At 54.3% G+C, this 18422-nt stretch overlaps 1 protein-coding gene across 1 annotated transcript in view; it reads right to left on the bottom strand.

Annotated features, from left to right (window-relative positions):
- Positions 1-18422, bottom strand: part of SLIT3 (slit guidance ligand 3) — a 585386-nt gene that overhangs the window by 10580 nt on the left and 556384 nt on the right. Inside the window, exons 28-32 of the mRNA XM_045792074.2 lie at positions 16807-16946; positions 13760-13853; positions 8799-8936; positions 7038-7278; positions 5130-5260 (exon numbers count right to left, since the gene is read on the bottom strand). Coding sequence (XP_045648030.1) covers positions 5130-5260; positions 7038-7278; positions 8799-8936; positions 13760-13853; positions 16807-16946 — 744 coding nt within the window. The remainder of the gene's footprint in view (positions 1-5129; positions 5261-7037; positions 7279-8798; positions 8937-13759; positions 13854-16806; positions 16947-18422) is intronic.

Raw genomic sequence — 18422 nt, 5'->3', positions numbered from 1 at the left:
GCAAAACTTTTCCAAAGTTCTGCTCTTTCCCCCGATTGGATTCTCGGCTGGGGGCTGGGAGGGAGCAGTGCGTGCAGGTGATGGGCATTTGGAAATACAATACTCCTTCTCTGAAAAGGGCTCTCTGAGGGGCGGCTGAACTCTGCCTTATCCATTCAGCTGTGGGTGCTGAATACGGAGCCTCCCTCTCCACTTGAGGTTTTCCCGGTGAATCCCCCAATCGGCTCCAACAAGAGGATCCCGTGCCAGACGTGGCAGGAGCGGCTTCGGTGACTGAAGTGAATTTCAGCAAAGAGGTGAGGAAAATACTTGGGAGAAGAGAGGCTAAGTTGGGGTGGAGTGGGGAAAGCATAGTCTGTCCTAGCCCCTTACTTGGCAGGACCGTGACCACTCAGAAACAGAACCCCTCTGGTCTCAGTCTCCTCATCTGTAAAAAGGGGAGAACAACCTGACAGAATTATCGTGATGATGGAATCAGAGGAGGTACTTGAAAGTGCTTTGTCCACTGTAAATTACTGGGAAAATGTGAGTCATTGTCATTACTGTTAGCTGGACTATTAACAACAGTAAGAACCTACCATTGCCTGTAAACCTAGCGACTCCTGCTGCTGCTGATCTCTGGGAGAAAGTGGTGGTCGAGGGGGACATGCAGGAGCTCAGGACCCTCCCAAACCCATCATGAACTTCTCTTCCCTCGTATCCATCCATCATCCATCATCTACCCTTCCAACCATCCATCTCTTATTCATCCATCCACCCACCCACTGAATGTCTACTATGAACCACATTGTTGGGGCTCAGTCGTTAAGCGTCTGCCTTCGGCTCAGGGCGTGATCCCGGGGTCCTGGGATCGAGCCTCGCATCGGGCTCCCTGCTCCGCTGGAGCCTGCTTCTTCCTCTCCCGCTCCCCCTGCTTGTGTTCCCTCTCTCGCTGGCTGTCTCTCTGTCAAATAAATAAAATCTTAAAAAAAAAAAAAATGAACCACATTGTCCCCGGTGCTAGGGATCAGTGGGGAACAGTCCACTCACGAAGCTCACATTTCCTTAGCTTTTCCTCTAAATCAAACAACCAACATATCAGTGTAAGATGGGGTCAAGAAATAGGGCAATGGGCGGGGGGAGTGGTAGCTAAGAGTCCATTGAGGATCTCATTTGTGATGGGAGCCAAGAAGTCATATGAGGGTAGAGCTGCTCTCTTTCAGTAACTTCCAACTACCCTAAGTGGTGAGCAGACCCGTGCTCCCGCAGACGAGCTGATGGTGGGTGGGGGAGTGAGGGCGGGTGTGCAGAGACTACAAGCTTCTGACTTGGAGTCCCCACCCAGCTTTTAAACATCCATGCAAGAACATGCAGCTGTGTCCCCAAACCATTGGGTAGACTGACGCTGTCCTGAATGGGCTCCCCATCCCCGAGCCGTGTAACTAATGCGGGGCAGGCACCTGTCAGAGGGAGTTGTAGAGAGGCTGCGGCTCTGGGTGGGTGGTCTTGGCATTCCCTTCCAACATAAAAATTCATGCAGTCTGAGGCAGCCGCTTTCCCATTATAAACACAGACACAGCAAACACACACACACACACACACACACACCCCACTAACCTCTTCCTGGCCACTGGCTCAAGCCCACTGCTGCTTTCCTTCCTGTGTTCCTGTGCTGGCCAGGCCCTAGTGCACCGCCACGGAGGGCCGCGGCCTGGAGACGGTGGTTTAGTAGGAGCCGCAGGAGCAGAGAGGATGGTGAGGCCACCCCTTCTGCCCCTGATTAAGTGCTAGGCTCCCAGGTGCCCCAGCCGCTTAGGTCTGTGGAGGGCCTCCTCTGATACCCACAAGGGCGTGTTCTGTGCAGGTCCCTTCCTCCAGCTACATTCTTCTGCTAGTTCATGCTCGGGAGTTGGAGAGATCTGGTCTCACACGGGTCCTCCAACTGAGGGGCCCTGAGCAAGTCCCATCACTCTGTAAATCCGAGTTTCCACTTACACATGACAGCGAGAGTACGGGTGTCGACCTCGGATGGACAACACATGGTCCCTGATACCTAGCAAGCGCTCAGAGGTGGAATGATGACCTCCTCCACCCTGACCCTGGGCTAGGAGGAGCTGGGTGTGGCAGGAGGGACGGAGTCGGGGAGCAGGTTTGTGGACCCTGGAAGAGCTCTTCTGATTCATAACCTTCCAGCTGCCCAGGGCTTTGGGTTTCTGGCTGCTTCCACTGGCTCATAACCATCTCTGAGGAAGGCACTCCCGAGCCCCATTTTATAGGGAGGAAATCAGCTGGGCTCTGAGAGTCTTCCTCAACATCCACCGGGCCAGACGACCCGGCATCAGGTGGGAGGCAGATAGCACTGGACGTGGAGAGCTAGCTGGGTGGCTCCTCTCTGGGAACGGCATGAGGGTGTGTCAAGTGCTCTTCTTTTCTTCTTTTTCTTTTCTTTAAAGTAGGCTCCTTGCCCAGTTGGGGCCCAACATGGGGCTTGAGCTCACAACCCTGAGATCAAGACCCGAGCTGTGATCAAGAGTCAGGCGCTTAATGGACCGAGAGCCAGGTGCCTCTCTCTTCTGCTTCTAATACGAATAGTGGGCATGTATTGAGTGCTTTACAGGGCTAGGCACTGTGCTACTCTGTGGTAAGCACTTGACCTGCATTCTCTTATTTAACCCTAATAACCCCCACAGGGGACATAGTTTTTTTCTCCATTTTAGAAATAAAAGGCCTAAGGCTCAGAGACGTAAGGTGTCCAGCTCACAGTCTTAAAGTGGAAGTGGTGGAGGCAAGATGGAAACCCAAGCTCCTAAGCCACAGAACCCTACTCCACGGTCATTCTTTCAGGTACTGGGCATGTTCACCTGAATGCTGAGTTCTGGCCACTAGGTGGCGATAGAGCCTCACAGGACCAAATAGTCCCTGGGATTTCAGCTAAGCAGTAGCCTGAGACCTCTGGAGCGGACTGCAGCAACACCTGCCCCCTGCCCCGCCCCCTACCCATGCCCATGGCTGCATGGTCTCACTCTCTCTAGCCCTGGCCTTCCGGCCCCAGCATGGTGGGAGAGTGGGTTCTCTGGGAGCCTGACCTGGGTTTGAATCTCAGCTCTGCCGCTTTACTGGCTTCTGTGCTTTGGGGCCAAAGACTTCATCTGAGATCATGTTTCTCATCTCTAAAATAGGAGTGATGACGCTTGCCTGGGGCTTGTGATGAGGGGTAACTGAGACAGAGACCTTGGCAGTGGATGGGATTGTGGTCATTGAGACTCAGGGAGCATGCCCGGTGGGCTAAATAGAGCTGTCTTGTGGCCCACATTTAAACACTGAGCTATTTCACATAGAAATGCCGAGTTTCTAGCGTCTCTTGATGATCTGTGTTCCCACATGGCATCATCTGCTGGAGCTGGGGTCAGCAGTCCCCTTCAGACAAAGCCTATACTCTCCAGGCTACCACAGTCCACTTTCCCCAAGTCTGTTCCCTTACTTGGCCCCTTGGCCTTGCAGGTAGGAAATAATGCCCGAAGTCTCTCTGACAAGTCTCGGAACTCAGGAATAGTCAGCCTGTTCCCATTCTGGGGCAGGTAGGGGCTCAGACAGGCTTTTCTGTGTGTTTGCCCTAGGGCCTGGAGTAGGACCTTGAAGTACCAGCACCCCCACCTGCGACTACAGCTGGGCAGATGAAAAAAACCAGGCACCCCCATAAAGCAGCCTCAGAATCCAGCTGCTCCAGGCCTGTAAATCCCCGCTGGGGGTGCTGACTGCTCATTCGCACACTGGGGGCTGCGCGGCGGGCCTCAGCGGGCAGAATTTTGCAAACTGCCAGCTCCCCTGACAGCTTTGGTTTGACACCCTGGCCCTGAGGCTGAGGAGGTCTTCCTAGGTGGCCAAAGGTCACCACAGTGACTCTGTGCGCTCCATTAACCCCAGCCCCCCACAGCATGGCTTCTGTGCATACTGAGGGGGTCTCCCCCCTCCCCCGCCAAGGGCCTGCTCACTTCTCCACCTGTGGAAATGCTTGTCAGCCAGTTTCAGCTCAAATGTTTACCTCTTCCTCCAGGGAGCCTTCCCTGGTCCTCTGAGCAGAAATGTCTGCTCCTTCAATGTCCCATAGCATGTATCAGTGTCTTCTGGGACACCTATTTTATTCTGCCTCTATGACTGTTGCTTGTTTATACACCTGCCTTCTTCCCTGGATTGTGTTTTGTTTAACTGTGTGTCCTCCATACCTAGCCCAGGACCCGGCCCACACAGGCATCTGGGAGATGTTTACTGAGTGAGTGAAAGAGCGCACTGCTGGGGCACAGCGGGTGCTGCCACAGAGAAGACTGGAAACAAACCCATTTTAAATACAGGATTTCGGGAGACTTGGGCTCTTTAGGACACTAAGGGTCTGTCACCAGGCTTGGCATGCAGACCTAGGCATGGGCATCCTTCACTGGGTTGTTCCCATGGGTGAGAGAAAGAGCCTGGGGTCTCCCCAGGGCTCTGTGCTAACCCTCAGCCCACTGGCTCCCTGACAAGGGCTGTAGGAGAGAGCAGTTTCCTAGGTTCTAGATTACTTAAGATGAAGCCGAACGTAAGGAGTATGCAGATTTGAAAGCTGATGTAAGGTAGCCTGCTAAGGAACAGTACAGCTGACAGACCATATTTTTATAGCTTAACGTAAAAATCAGGGTGACTGTTGGAAAAACTGAAGTTTAGGGGAAAACCATCCTTCAAAACAGTTTGAAAGTCACTTAAGGAATAGTCCTGCTCCCTCGTGCTCTGAGATTTCTTCCCCTTGAGTTGCATGCTAATCCCCCCTGTTTTCTTTCTTAAACTAATAAAAGATTAGGATGACATTTCGAAAAGGGCACCTCATTAAGCAGCCTCATCCCCATTGGCGCACGCGCTCCTGCACAGTAGCCAGCTGGCCATTTATCTTATGGTAATGAGGTGTCATCTCCCCGCAGGGTGGGCCTTCATCTCCTGCCTCTTCCTCCAACACTGCCTCTAGCCGTCCCACCCGCAGCTCTGAGCCAGGCAAAGCGTGTGAGTGTGGAGGGGGCGGGGAGAAGGGGCTTCAGAGGGGCCCCTCGCATCTTGTCTCTGAGCGGAAAGCACTCAGGAAGGTGTGGCGCTTGTGCCTTGGCGGGAGGGGCTGTGGTTCTTACCTGTAAACCGTGGTTGGTGGGGAGCTCAGACTGTCATAGACGAGCCTCACGTGACCCTGGTACAGCTCCAGCGCCAGGGGGTCGTTGTCTCCCTTGTAGAGAAGGATGCCGTTGTCCTTGTCTGTGGCCACCTGGGGAGAGGCATGAGGGTCAGGACTCCCCTGAAGCCTAGTCTCCCCAACCCCACCTCACAGAGACCTCTTCCAGGCGGCATCTTCTGGATGAACCCCAGGTCTGAATTCACGTCCCTATTTCGTTCCTCTGTCTAGCCTGGGAATTTCCAGGAGGGCATACTTACACTCCAGCAAATGCTGATCGAGCAATTCAATTCAGTAAGTATTTACTGAGGACCCACGTGTGCCTTTATGTATATAAATATTATTAGATTATTACATATAAGATATATTATTGTGTGGGGGGTGGGGTCAGGAGCCTTGAGTTCTAATCGCCTCTCCCACCAGAATACAATGTGATCCCACCCAAACCCTTGTCCCTCTCAGGGCCTCAGTCTCTCTGTATAAAATATAATATTTATAAATAAAAAGCTAACAATTACCATTTCATTCTGTGTTTACTATGAACTAGGCACTGTGTTAAGAGTCAATCTGGGGAATTTTTAAAAACACCGGTGTCTAGGCTTTACCCCAAACCAACGCCATATGAATCTCTGGGGGGTGGGGCCCAGGCAAAGCTCATTTTAGGAGTTCTCCAGGTGATTCTAATGTGGTGTCAAGGCGGAAAGCCCCTGGTTCAGAAGTTGCCACCCAGAGGCTGCAGGTGACTAGCCTGTCAGCTCCCTCCACCCAGCACAAGTGCAGCCTGAAGGACTGGAAATGGATCAGATGGTCTGATGGGACCTCTGCATGTCTGCACGTGCTGCTCTGGCTCACTGGGACCCAACATTCAGGTCCCTGGGTCGGAGGAGAACGCAGGAGAGGCTGAGGGCAGCCAGAGCCGCCTCCTCATGTGTGCCCAGGGTCAGCCCCCATCTCAGAGGCCTGCCTGCCCTTCCGGCCTGCCGCTCTGCAAGCTGGGGCAGCTTGACCGTCCTGTGCGTCTCTGCAGCCCCCCTACCTGTAGTGGGGCCTGGCATGCAGAGGCGCTCAGTGGATCTGTGTTGGATAAAAATTGTCACCGTAAGCGTAAAGCTGGGCCAGTGCGGCCATAACTGAGAGGGGAGCAGGGCCCTAGTTAGTGCCATGTGGCAGGGGCCGCTAACTGGCCTGCGTCCTCTTGCTGTGTCTCTGGGGTTCTTCCTCCCTAGCAAGCCGATAGGCAGGGGTCTACTGCTTCTCAACCATATACCGTCCCTGCTTCACCCCGCCCAGAAGCATTTAGGTCACCCAGAGATGCATCTTAGAATAAATGTGCTCAGGTCCACAGGTAGGGAACCTGAAAGAAGTTAGTTGGAAAAGAATTTGGTTCCTACTAAATGGTTTTTCATTCCCTGAAAAATGCCCTGCCTGTGTGTGCCTCTGGGCCTTTGTACATGCTGACCTCTCAGGCTAGACGGCATCCCCTCACCCTTCTATCCTTCTCTAGGCAGACTCCTCCTCATCCTTCAGATCTCAGTTTAGTTATCACTGCCTCTGGGGAGCCGTCCTCATTCTTCCCAGCAGGTGAGGCTCTCTGTCCCATGTGCTCCCACAACACCCAGGATTGGCACTGGCCCTCTGCTTGTACCTTGCCCTGGACAAGGGGCTTTGTCTGTCTTGTCCACCATCGAGTCCCCATTGCCAGCACAGTGTCTGACATACAATATTTGAGTGAATATTTTCTAGGTAAATGAACAGATGCGGCTGGGAGCAGGGGCTGCCATTTGCAGTGAGAGCCAGTCAGGACTTGTCCAAAGAACAGCGGCTGTTCTCAGAACAGTTGGGGCTTGGGTCATGTTGGAGTGAAGCGCACCTGCAGGGAGATGTTGGCCTGGGGCCGGACCTTGGCGGAGGCTAGTTCCACGTAGGAGTCTTTGCCTATGAAGTTGACGGTGATGAGCTTCTCGCACCTCGGGCCGGCAAAGCCTGGGGGGCAGCGGCAGGTCGGCTCCTGCTGCACCACGATGCACTGGGCCCCATTCTGGCACTCGTACTGGTCACAGGGACTGGTCTGAAGCAGGACCATGGGTGGGGGCTGCTCACAGAGGAGCCCACTGGGAGGAGGGGAGAGAAGATGGGGGAGAGATGAGGGGAGGACAGTGAAGAGGAGACAATCAGAGTTCTTTGGGCTGAAGAGCCATTAGCAGGGAGAGGGAAGAAAGATGGGGACTGGGACTTGTTCCAGCCTTCCCAACAACTGGGGCAAGCCCTTTCCTTCTCTAACCCCCATTTCCCTGTTTTTACAATAATAGGGTTGGATGAGGGTGCCGGTCCCCACATCTCGTGCCATCAGAATCATCTGGGATAAATTTGCAAATGGACAAAACGTGGCACAGACATATAATGGAATATTATTCAGCCTTAAAAAAGGTCATTCTGATGCCTGTTACAAGGTGGGTGAACCTTGAGGACATCATGCCTAGTGAAATAAAGCAGTCACGAACATGCAAATACTGTATGGTTCCACTTACATGAGGTACTCAGAGTGGTCACCTTTAAATTGGGTCAGGAAGTAGAATGGAGGTGGCCGGGGGAGGGGGCTTGGGAAGGGAGTGTGTAATGGATGCAGAGTTTCAGTTTTGCGAGACTCAAAAGCTCTGGAGACGGATGACGGCGTTGGCTGAGGGACAGAGCAAGTGCCCTTACTGCTGCGGAGCTGCACGCTTCCACATGCTGCAGGTGTAAACCCCGCGTTACAGGTGTCCTACCACAACTTAAGACCCTAAAACAAAGCACAGATTCCTAGCCCCTTGTCCCCGCTCCCCTGTCCTCCATTCTAATTTAGTAGCTCTGGGGTGGGGCTCAGGAATTTATATTTTCACAAGCCTCATGTAGATGGTCTCAACCAGGGTTGGGAAAACTGGACTTCTTCATGATTCCTTCTCAGAGACCGTGATCAAGGGCCATTTGCATAGCTGGGTTTATGCCATGCAGTGAGTACTAAGGTACATCGAACAGCCCCAACCTGTCACCCCTCCCCCCACCTTAAGGCTGGTCCCTGCCTCCCCTCCAGCACCCCCTGCGCCTTTCCCTTCCAGTCAGTGTGGGCGCCAGGGCTGGAACCCAGCCTCTCCTTCCACATACCCCTCGGACCTCTCCTGACCACCTGCCAGTGCCTCCCATTCCCTCTGTCTCTTCTGGTTTCACTGATTCCAGGGGTTAACCCTAAGCTCTCCCATTTACTTCCATTTTTCTACCATTAGGGCACAATAGTGTTTTTGTTGTCCAGCCTAAAGAGAAGATCCCTGCCAGTGTGGCCATGTGACTACCCCCACCCTGTAAGCTGAGCTCCGAGACGGTAGCATCTCCCGTTGGAAGGAATCGTGGCCAAGCTTGACATCACGTGAGCTGGATCCTAAGTCCAACTCCCACCCAGTTGCCCTGGATGGCTCTTCTCTCTGACTATAACATGGGCTTAACAGCATCTGCTCTCGGACATGGAAGGGCTGACCTCCCAAGGAGACCCAGGAGGCCCAGGGCTAGCGCTGCCTAGGAGTGGGTCTCCACCCTGCCTGCCTTAGCCTGCCAGTCCCCCAGCCTGTAGGCCCCTTCCTGAGGCACCCCTCCACCATACCTGAAGCCCTGGGGGCAGATGCACGTGTAGCTGTTGACTGCATCCACGCACTGGGCCCCGTGGCGGCACCGGTGGGCCACACAGTCGTCGTCGTCCACCTCACAGAGCTTCCCGCTGTAGCCGGGGAGACATTCACACCTGGAACACAGCAGAGCAAGGCTGTTCTGGGGGCCAGGCCGGCTTCTGGGGGGCCTCCTGTCTTGTCTGTGTACCCACATTCCCAAGTCCCTCACTTCTCGATGGGTCCCCGAAGCCTGGCCCATGGTCAGCTTCACCAGCCATCCGTGGACTCTGGGTCCTTGCAAGCTGATGTCTGCTTGCGTCATGTGGGGGCTCCTGTGTTTAGGAGCTGGCAGCGGCGCTGCTGACACGCGGCTCCTTTGTGAGAGCGGTGGGCACTGCAGCCCCACCACCTGCTGGCCCAGGTGCACCCCGGTCCACACTGGCCTCCCTGAGCGTGAGCCTGGAACATGCAGCCCTGGGCTCCTCTGTCTGGGTGACACTGTGCCAGGGTCCCAGCAAGAAACAGACCTGAAGGCACTGCATTACTCACAGGTGCGCGGATGTACACCCAGACACACGTGAGCACAGACACTTCCTGGCGCTTCTGCCTCCCGCAGGCCTGGAGCCTGGGTACCTCTTTGGGCCACCAGCTGAATTCTACTGGGTGGAGCATAATAATAAGCACAGCCTACCCAGGTCAGAGGAGGAAGGTGGGACGGAGAGAGGGGGAAGCAAGAGCTCTGAGTACATGGACATTGGAGCCTGACCCGAGAAGCATCAGGACAAAGGGGCTGTGCTCCCTCCTCCCTCTCCTCGCTCCTCCCCCTGTAGGAGTAGGTAGAGTGGAATGACAAGTGGATCCGAGCATCGTTGGGGTTGGTTGGCGGAGCATGGTGTGTGTAGTGGGTTCGTGGCTGGGTAAGGCGCTTGGGGGTGGGGTGTCGCTGGAGGACGAGTTCTAGAATCTGAGGATCCACTGAGCCTGCATTCAGAAACCAAAATCGGCTGTTCACCTTTACTTATTTGAAGGGTAAATTTGAAATATGTGACCTCCTGCTGCCCCAGAAAGTGCAGACTTTCATGTCCTAGCCCACACTCCACCCCAGTTTTTAAGCAGATCGGGCAAGCCTCTTGTGGGGGTATGTGCTCAGTACCCTACTGGTGTTAAGTCTGGCCCTGGAGGCGTCTGTCTTCGTGTCCCCTGCCTTCTAGGGAGTACCCACAGCAGTTCAAGCCGCATGAGCCTCTCGGAGGCAACAGTCGCCACTCAGTGCCTGCAGCTAAGCTACAGCCTGTCAGGCACGGGGTCCAGGGGGCCCAGGAGGCTCCATGAGGAGTCGGGAGCCATGCTCCCTCGCAGACAGCATGCAGGTCTGGAGGCGAATGTGCTCGGTCCTTCCTGACAGCGCCACAGCCCGCTCCACGCCTGTGCTTCTCCAACAAAGCTCCCGGGGATCCCGGTAAAGTGCTGATCAGGGAGTCTGGGCAGGGCCTGGGAATCAGCACTCCCACCAAGCTCCCCTGGGACGCGGCTGCTGCCGGATCCCGCACCTCGCTTCCCATAGCGACGATCTGCACACCGTTTCGTCTTCTGCTGAAGAGAAGCACCTGGGGGTATAGCGTACATTCCCCCATGTTCTCAAATGTTTCCCCTCGCCTTTCTTCTAAAATGTAAGGCTGAGATGATTTTGTTTGGTATATGATTTTTTGATTCTGGCTAAGGGGGCGTAACCAAGTGACGTCCTTGGTCCCAGGACATCAGGAGTCTCCCGAGTTAGCTAATAAGTCAGCAGGGCCCGGATCGGCTCGCAGCGCCGGCTGTTTCTGCGTGCGAGAGCCTGGGTGGCTTGCTTCACCGCGCGGCACCTCAGCCCCAGCCAGGGAGCGGGCAGTTGTTTTTACAGCCCGAGACCGCGGAGCCTTATGGGAGATCGGCCGCGGTGCCCGACGCACAGTACGTCCTCGGCGCGCGGTAATCATCACGATCTGGGTTTCTGTCACTGTGACTCCCGCGGTCATGGGTTTCTGTCCTTATTTTCCGGGTTTTGGTACGTTGAGATTTCAGTGTTCATATCACAGACAGTTATATAGTGTTATCTGTTCTGTTGAGTCCTCGTTAGAGCATTATACCAGGAGCATTATACCTCGTTAGAGCATTAAACACCTTCGACCTTGGGCAAAGGCTGCTTTGGCTGCACGCCTCTTGTTCCTGTCCCTGCAGCCTTGGGATATGGCTGAGCAGAAGGAAGGAGAGCAGCGGGGTGGGGAGGCGAGGGGGATTGAGATTAGGAGATGTTGCATTGTGAGAAGGGGTTTTTGACTTAAATGCATTTTAATAAAATGCACATTATTGAGCTGGCCTGTAGACCTCTTCAATTCGTGAGAAGACACTGTGCGTGACTATGTTATCTCAAGATTTTGAAAGCTAGACTGGTTTCCTTTTATATTCTAGATTCTTCCTACTCCGTATTCTCTATGCCCCTAGAACTCAAGGGGCCTTGGCTACGGAAGAGTGAGGTTTCTAGGGACAAGTACCAGAGGATCACGATCTCTGGCCTCGCTTACGTGTCTGGTCCCAAGTCCCTAGCACCCCAACCTCAGACCTAAACCCTGGATGGACCGCTTCTGACCAGGTCTCATGCTCACCGTGCTCTGTCAAGCCAGCGTCCTCTGAGCTCAAGGAATGCCACTGATCCTTCCAGCTCTGATCTTCCACTCTCCCCAGCTCAGATGCCTGGGCGCCCCTGTTGCCCCTCGCAGGCACACCCAGGGCACTCTGCGTGTTAGTCCGGCCTGCTCTGCTTTGGTGCAGTTTGTTCCACGCATCTCTTCCTCCCCTTCGCCTCTTCCTTCAGCTAAAGAGCAGCCCTGAGTTGAAGCCAAATCCGGGAGTAGGACAAGTGGGGCAGGGGGGTTTGGAGGCATCCTCACCCTTACTCACACTCCAGCAGCCCCTAGCTAAGAGCGCACGCAGCACCTCGCAGAGGGGACTGGAGCAGATAAGGCGAATTTGAACAGGGCGTGTGCATGGAAGGACTGAAGCTTCCTTTGCTGTCAGCAAAACCAGAGGCTCTAAGCAGAGGCTCTCGCATTTACCCTGGTGATGAGCTCTAGGCTTGAGATGTCAAAATAGGAAAGGAAAACACTAGACAAGACATGCTCATGTCACTCTCTCACCTTCACCTATTCTAGACCCTTCTCCGGCTGGTGGGACCCTCCCCCCGCCAGCTCATTCAAATCCCGTCCATCCCAGCTCACCTCCTGAAGTGTGTGGGGGCTTCCCTTGCTTTACTACATTCTTCTCTCCCTTCCTCAGCTTCCCAGCAGCGCCCAGAGCCCAAACTGAGGGCCCCAGATGTGCCTTCTTTCTACACATTTGTTTTCTGTCAAATTTTCCTCCCCCAGGGCAATGGCAAGGGCCTCGAGAGGGATGGAATCAAAAACCTCTTGTAACACCCACAGCACTTACCACAGTGAGAATCTGAGGACTGAAGGGTCGGCCCACTGGGGGACAACAACTAGAACCCACAATTCTTAGATTCTAGGGTCATAAGAGTTCTCAAGTTCTTACATCTTGGAGACCTATGAATCTAAGAGTCCACAGTTCCTAAGTCCCTAAGATTCTGTGACTCTCTGATGTCACTGGCCTCCGGATCTTCCGTGAAGCGCTAAGCTCTGTGGCACAGCATCACAGTCTCAGAAACGCCCGAGTCTGGGGACTCTCTGCCTTACGACTGAAAGCTGGACAGACTCAGACTGATGACGGATCCTGGAGCCATCCAGACCCACAGCATGAGCTTCGTCCTCCAGAGGCTGGAGATGCTCTGGATGAAAGGCTGGTCAGGATTCTTTCTAAAGACCCATCAGCATAGGCGTGGAGCTCCAGACCCACATCCCTCATCTTTAGGGGTGACTCTGTGGAGTCACTTCAGATATCTTTGCTGAAGGCTCTTCTGGGGTGCCCCAGCTGCTCTGGTCTTTGCACGCTCCCCCAGAGTCTCTGGTGCTAGAGGCCCGCCCCTCCAGGGTTGGACAGAGTCTGTTGGGGATGAGGGGAGCCAACTGTGAGTGCAAGGCAGCTTTGGGAGAGTGTTTAGGGGAGACTGTTCTTGGCCCTGGGGTTCTGGGATGTCCCTACTGATGTCAGATGACCCCAGGACTCAAGGATCTCAGGGTGGTCTCTAGAACAGGCAATTGTACATGTTTTCACGAAGGTGGAGTGGAGGAGGAAGTAGGGACAGAGCCCGGGAGTGATTTCCCAGGGGTGTCATTTGATTCTCAGGCTCTAGAACAGGTGTCTTCTCCTGAGGCAGACTCTCCCTCCACCCTTAGAATTGCTCTTGTGCTCCCCGAGCTCCTGTGGGCTCTGCTGCTCACCAGAGAGACAGCTCCCCCAATGGCCATGGCTGCTGAACCGAGTCAGTGTTCCCTTTCCCCTCCCTGGCCCCCCAACATACACAGGTGCATGAGCTAGCAAACTGGCTGGAGCCACGGAGGGCAGAACGTGGTGAGGGATGCACAGACGCCCTTCAGACTCAGCTCCCTCAGTGGGCTTGCTCTACTGCACTCGCTCTGGGGAGGAAAGCCATGCTGGGGTTGAGGGGGGCGGGTCGGGAGACAAGGAAGGAGGGGGAGCGAGACGGGAAGGAGAGTGGTACAGGAAAGAGGGGATATCTTTATCTCCATTTGTCCGCCTGTCTATTTACAGACACACAGAGAAAGAGACAGACTTACAAAGAGAGAGAACCACAAAGAGACAGAGACAGAAGCACATGCCCAGGGAAACCGAGAGACTGGAAGAATTAGGCCATGACCAGTCAGAGACACAGAGAAGGACACGGTCAAGAACAAGTAACAGGCAGAGAGAGAGATCGGGAGAGGGAGAGAATGGAGAGGGCCCCACTGGAGGCAGAGACCTCAGGACCTTGTGCTGCTGGGGACACAAAGCCAAGCCTCACCTGAATCCTTTGTCCAGGGAGATGCACTTGGCCTCGTGCTGACAGAGGTTCATCCCGGGCACGCAGTGGTCAATCACCTCGTCACACAGCTCACCTGTGGGGGTGGGTAGAAGGGTCAGGCGCCCGGGAGACCCTGGCTAGAAGGTCAGATCCATTCAGCCCCCCGCCAGGAGGTCCTGGATCTCAGGCATCCTGGGCTCACTCTCTCGGGGTATCCTTTCCCTGTACCTCGGCCTCCCTAGCAGTGACACTGGGAAGATGCTAGGATTTCCCCCGGGCGCTGTCCTAGCACCATCGCTCGGCCGTTTCATGTGATCATTCAGGGGCTGCTATAGCTGAACCCACAGGATGCCGGCCCCTGAGTCTGGGCCATGCTTAATTGTTGTTCTCACTCCATATCCATTTTCTGAGCACCTCTTGTGTGGCAGACACCATGACGGGTTCTAGGAACAGTGACCTGGTCTCATCCTCCCCATGGCCTAGTGGGGCAGATCTACAAATCAGTGGGTGTAGCATTGATGTGTCACCGCAGGGGTAAACTCCATGGAAGGTCAGAGGTCTCCTGGAGGAGCGGACGTGGCTTCTCCACCTGCTGCAGACAAGTAAGCCCCCTGGATTTTCTCAGAGAAGAAAATATGAAAGGAATTTTGAAGTTTAGGTCTCTGGATACACTCCCTTTGAAATTCGTCATGCCAAGAAATGCCTAATGGGTCATAAATACCCAAGGATGGCACTTGCATGTAAGCTCCCCAGAGCTCACGCCCCCTGAGATGTGTTCTGGGAATGGGGAGCGGCATGAGACAGGACAGCGGGGACGAGGGCAGCGGCACATGCACCCCCGAGCTTTGGGTTCCCTTAAATGCCACCTGGTTAAGCCAGGTGGAGACTGACCTAAGAGAGGAAAACTTCACCCATGGAATTTCTCTCAGAGGTGGGGGTGGGAACACGGGCAGGGAAGCTGCTGGGACGGGACAGAGGAAGGTCCTGAGGGTGGCTGGGGAGGAAATGGATGACATACAGAGCCCCCAGTCTGTTCTCTGCTATGATGGGGACAAGCTGACCCCTACCCTGTCCTCATTTTGCCAGCCTCTCCAGACCACAGAGGGCACTGTGTGTTTCCTCAGCTGTTTCCTCTTCCTCACTTCCTGGAGAGACCCAGAGAGGCAGACAGGCGTCTGTGTGGGAGTGGCATTTTCGGGGACAGAGAAAACCAAGGCATCCCATTCGCGATAGAATTACACTTTAGTTAACCGCAGACACAGGCCACGCTATTCCACTGGGGCAGGAAGCCACCTTAGTAAGTGTCTCCTCAGCCCCCCTTCCTCTGCCCATTTGCCCACCATAAACTCAGTTCACACCCTCCCTTTGCCCCAAAGCCTATTTTGAGTCCCTTTGCCTTCTCTTTTTTAACTGCTGGGATGTGTTCTGTCTTCTGGTACTGAGCCGATTCTTCTGGACCAATGATTTAACCCTATATGACTCCTCCTCTCATCTTAGGTAGACCAGATGCCCCTTGAGGGCATGCTTTTGGATTTCTTGGTATACCTAGTAGCTAATTCAGTGGTCTGTATACAGTAGATTCATAATAAGTGTTGCCTTTTGCTAACTTAACTCTTGGCTATAACTCCTCTCTGGGAAGGTGGAAGATGGAGAGGAGTAGACCATCAGCAGATTGCCCTGCACTTTTCTCCAGTATAAAGCCTTCCCTGGGACTCCAGGAGGCTGAGGAGTAGCAGGTGGTTTTCTCAGTCGGCCTTGGCGTACTCCACCACAGTCCCAAGAGTGTGCTTAGAGAATACATGCCTAACGGGCAGGGGGTCTGCTTAAGGCACAGGGTCCTGAGCGGCAATGGGGGCTACTTGACTTCCTTCTCCGCAGGCCTCAGGACTGCCTCTAATCATCGTCTGTGTATTCCCATCTCCTACCTCATTCCTGACGCCAAGCCACATGCCAGTAGGGCAGCGTGTAGCAGTCCCTGGGGTGCCTGGTCCTAGTTTCCATCCTTGCCTTAGGTTGCTATTTCCTAAAATATGTTTCTTGCAGCACAGGATGTCTGGGTTGGGAAGGAGTTCTGGGCTGGGTAGGAGGAAGTTCTGACTTCAAATAAATTTGGAACTTGCTGGGTTAAACAAAGTGAACAGCGTTTAAAGCAAGAATTGTCAGAACCTCTAATACGAAGCTTTGTATCATGTGAAAGAGAACTATTATTACGTATAGTGCTGCTCCAACTTTCTGTTCCTGGAGGCTTTTCCTCAAAGAGCTCATGGAGTTTATGGAATTCCATTCGGCGAGATGCCGCTTTGGGTTGACCCTATAACAGAGGAGGCTGTGTCTGTACCCCGGGTGGCATTTTGCTTCATCACCTAGTCTGTTAGTTTGACTGTTCTCATCAGGGGCTGTTAATATAGGAAATAAAGGTGCTGTGTTTTGGGGATGCATGGGCAGGATGATTATCCCGAGGAATAACCTGGGCGGGGGGGCTTCCTTGATTCTCCGGCTGGGTGAGGTTCTTCCTCTGCCATCCCATGACCCCCCGGGGCTTACAGGTGTTACGTTCTCTTTCTAGTGAATACATCTCTCTCTACTTGACGATGAACTTCTGAGGAGAGGGAACTTTGTCTTGGTCATTTTTGTATCCTCAACTCCTAGCAGAGCATCTAGAAAGTGTAAATTCCCAGCGAAAGCAGACTAGACCTGAACAAACAGGAAATGTAATGCAAGCACTTGTCGCTGGCCTCAACCACCACTGGGTCGCCGGGGTTCCCAGAGGAGGCGGTGGCCATCAGCTACCGCAGCAAAGGGCTGCAAGTGCCCTGGGACCCTGTTTCAAAGCAGGGAGGAGCTAGTGATGTGCCGGGGGGCATGAAGCGGGGTGACACGCAGAGCGGGCCTCTGGGAAGCCCCTCCTGGCATGCCACCAGGTTTTGGGGACTCACGTCTCTGTCCACAGGGGGAGAGGGTGGGGGCCCTGAGAGAAGCTAAGAAAATAGTATTCTTTAGCACACGACACCTAGCCGGCCTCGGTGCACAGGTGTCGGGGACCTTACCCGTGTAGTTAGGAGGGCAGATGCACACATAGTTGTTGATCCCGTCCACGCAGGTGGCATTGTTCTCACAGTCGTTGTCCTCGCAATCGTCCGGATTGATCTCACATCGCTGGCCCTCGAAGCCCAGAGGGCAGGAGCAGCTTTGGGGATGTGCGGGGTGGGGAGGAGGGGAGCCAGGGGTCAGGGAGTGGGGAGGGGGGGTGGAGTGGCAGAAAAGAACGTTGGGGGGGGGGATATAATTAGGTTTCTCTCTGGGTGGAGGTCCGAGGCAGCGGTTGGTATACCTGAAGCAGTGGGGTCCTGGGCAGGAAGACTGTTAAGGGCCTGAGAGGTCATTTCATCCAGCCCTCTGTCTCCGGGCAATATTCCATCTCCTCTGGCCATGGATGGCTGCCTGCCCCCACAACACTCCCCCAGCAGGAAGCGGTTTCCTGGAGAGAGCTGAGATTCCTCCAGCTGTCTTCCCTTGGCTCTTTTGTGGGCAGTGGTTGGCAGACAAAGAGACAAAGGGCATAACAAACATCCCCTTTGAGCGACTGTCTACCCAAGGGCGGGGGTTCTCCCTGGAGCCGGAGTAGGACGAGGTGGCCAGGATCAGGATCTGCAGCTGAGTACGGGGAGTGAGTTCTGGGTCTGCTACTTCCTGGCTTAGACCTTAGGCGAATTAATTAAATTCTGTGTCTCAGTTTCCACGTCTAGTGACTGGGGGAGTGTTATTTCCCCCCATGGTGGTTTTGTGGGGAGTAATGAGATGATACAAGCAAAAGGCTTAGGAGGGGACCTGGCACATAGAAAATGCTCAGAACATGTTAGCTAGCTTCAGTTCTAGATACTTCCCCACCTGGCCTCCTTACCCCTTCTCAGGGATGCCACTGTTCCCTGTATGTAGTGCTACTTCTGAGACCCCTCGAGCTTCTGGGGGATCAGCGGATGGGGTGGGAGGATGCTCTCCTGCCAGCACCGAGGCGCTCCGCGGAGCCTGGCCGGACACGAGCAGCAGGACGCCTTCGTTTAACCTGTCTCGGGGGCGCTACATCTCTCGGATAAAACCCTCCAGCCTCTGGCCGTCCTCTGCCCAACCTTGGTGCATCCCAGGACTAGGGATGCAGACTAAGCCGGGACAGAGAAGCTGAGCGGAGGAGAAGGGGCACAGGTGGGAGACGAGTTTCTGATTAGATGAGCGGCAGGGACTTACTCCCCCTGCAGCCCAGCCCCCGTCAGGGATTTGCACCCTATTCACGAACGTATGCTCCAGCTTCAGACCCAGGATTCCAGGCATTTCTCTGTTTTAGAGACTGCTCTGCTCCGGGATTTAGCTGCAAAACGAAACTGTTTGGAAGTGGATTTCTAGAATCCAACTTAGCCTTTCCTCTACTGAAAACCGTGTCACATTTTCTGTACAAGGCCGGGCATTCTCAGCCTGAGCCCTTGAGGTGCAGCAAGATGGCGCATTCCTTTTCTCTGTGAGGGACTCTGGGCGTTCATGAAAAGTGTCCTCAGAGCCAGACGGAGGGTAGGTTTTCAAAGGTCTGAAAGCATAGTGTTGCCTATTTTCCCGAAATGAGTTACCCCGGCTGTCCCCAGAGCCGTAGGATTGCACGGAAGTGGGATACGGA

The sequence above is a fragment of the Ursus americanus genome, chromosome 15, assembly GCF_024610735.1.
Source record: "Ursus americanus isolate L20-20 chromosome 15, mUrsAme1.1.p, whole genome shotgun sequence".
NCBI classification, from domain to species: domain Eukaryota; kingdom Metazoa; phylum Chordata; class Mammalia; order Carnivora; family Ursidae; genus Ursus; species Ursus americanus.
The sequence above is the reverse complement of the archived record's forward strand: the minus strand, read 5'-3'. Positions and strand labels throughout refer to the sequence as shown.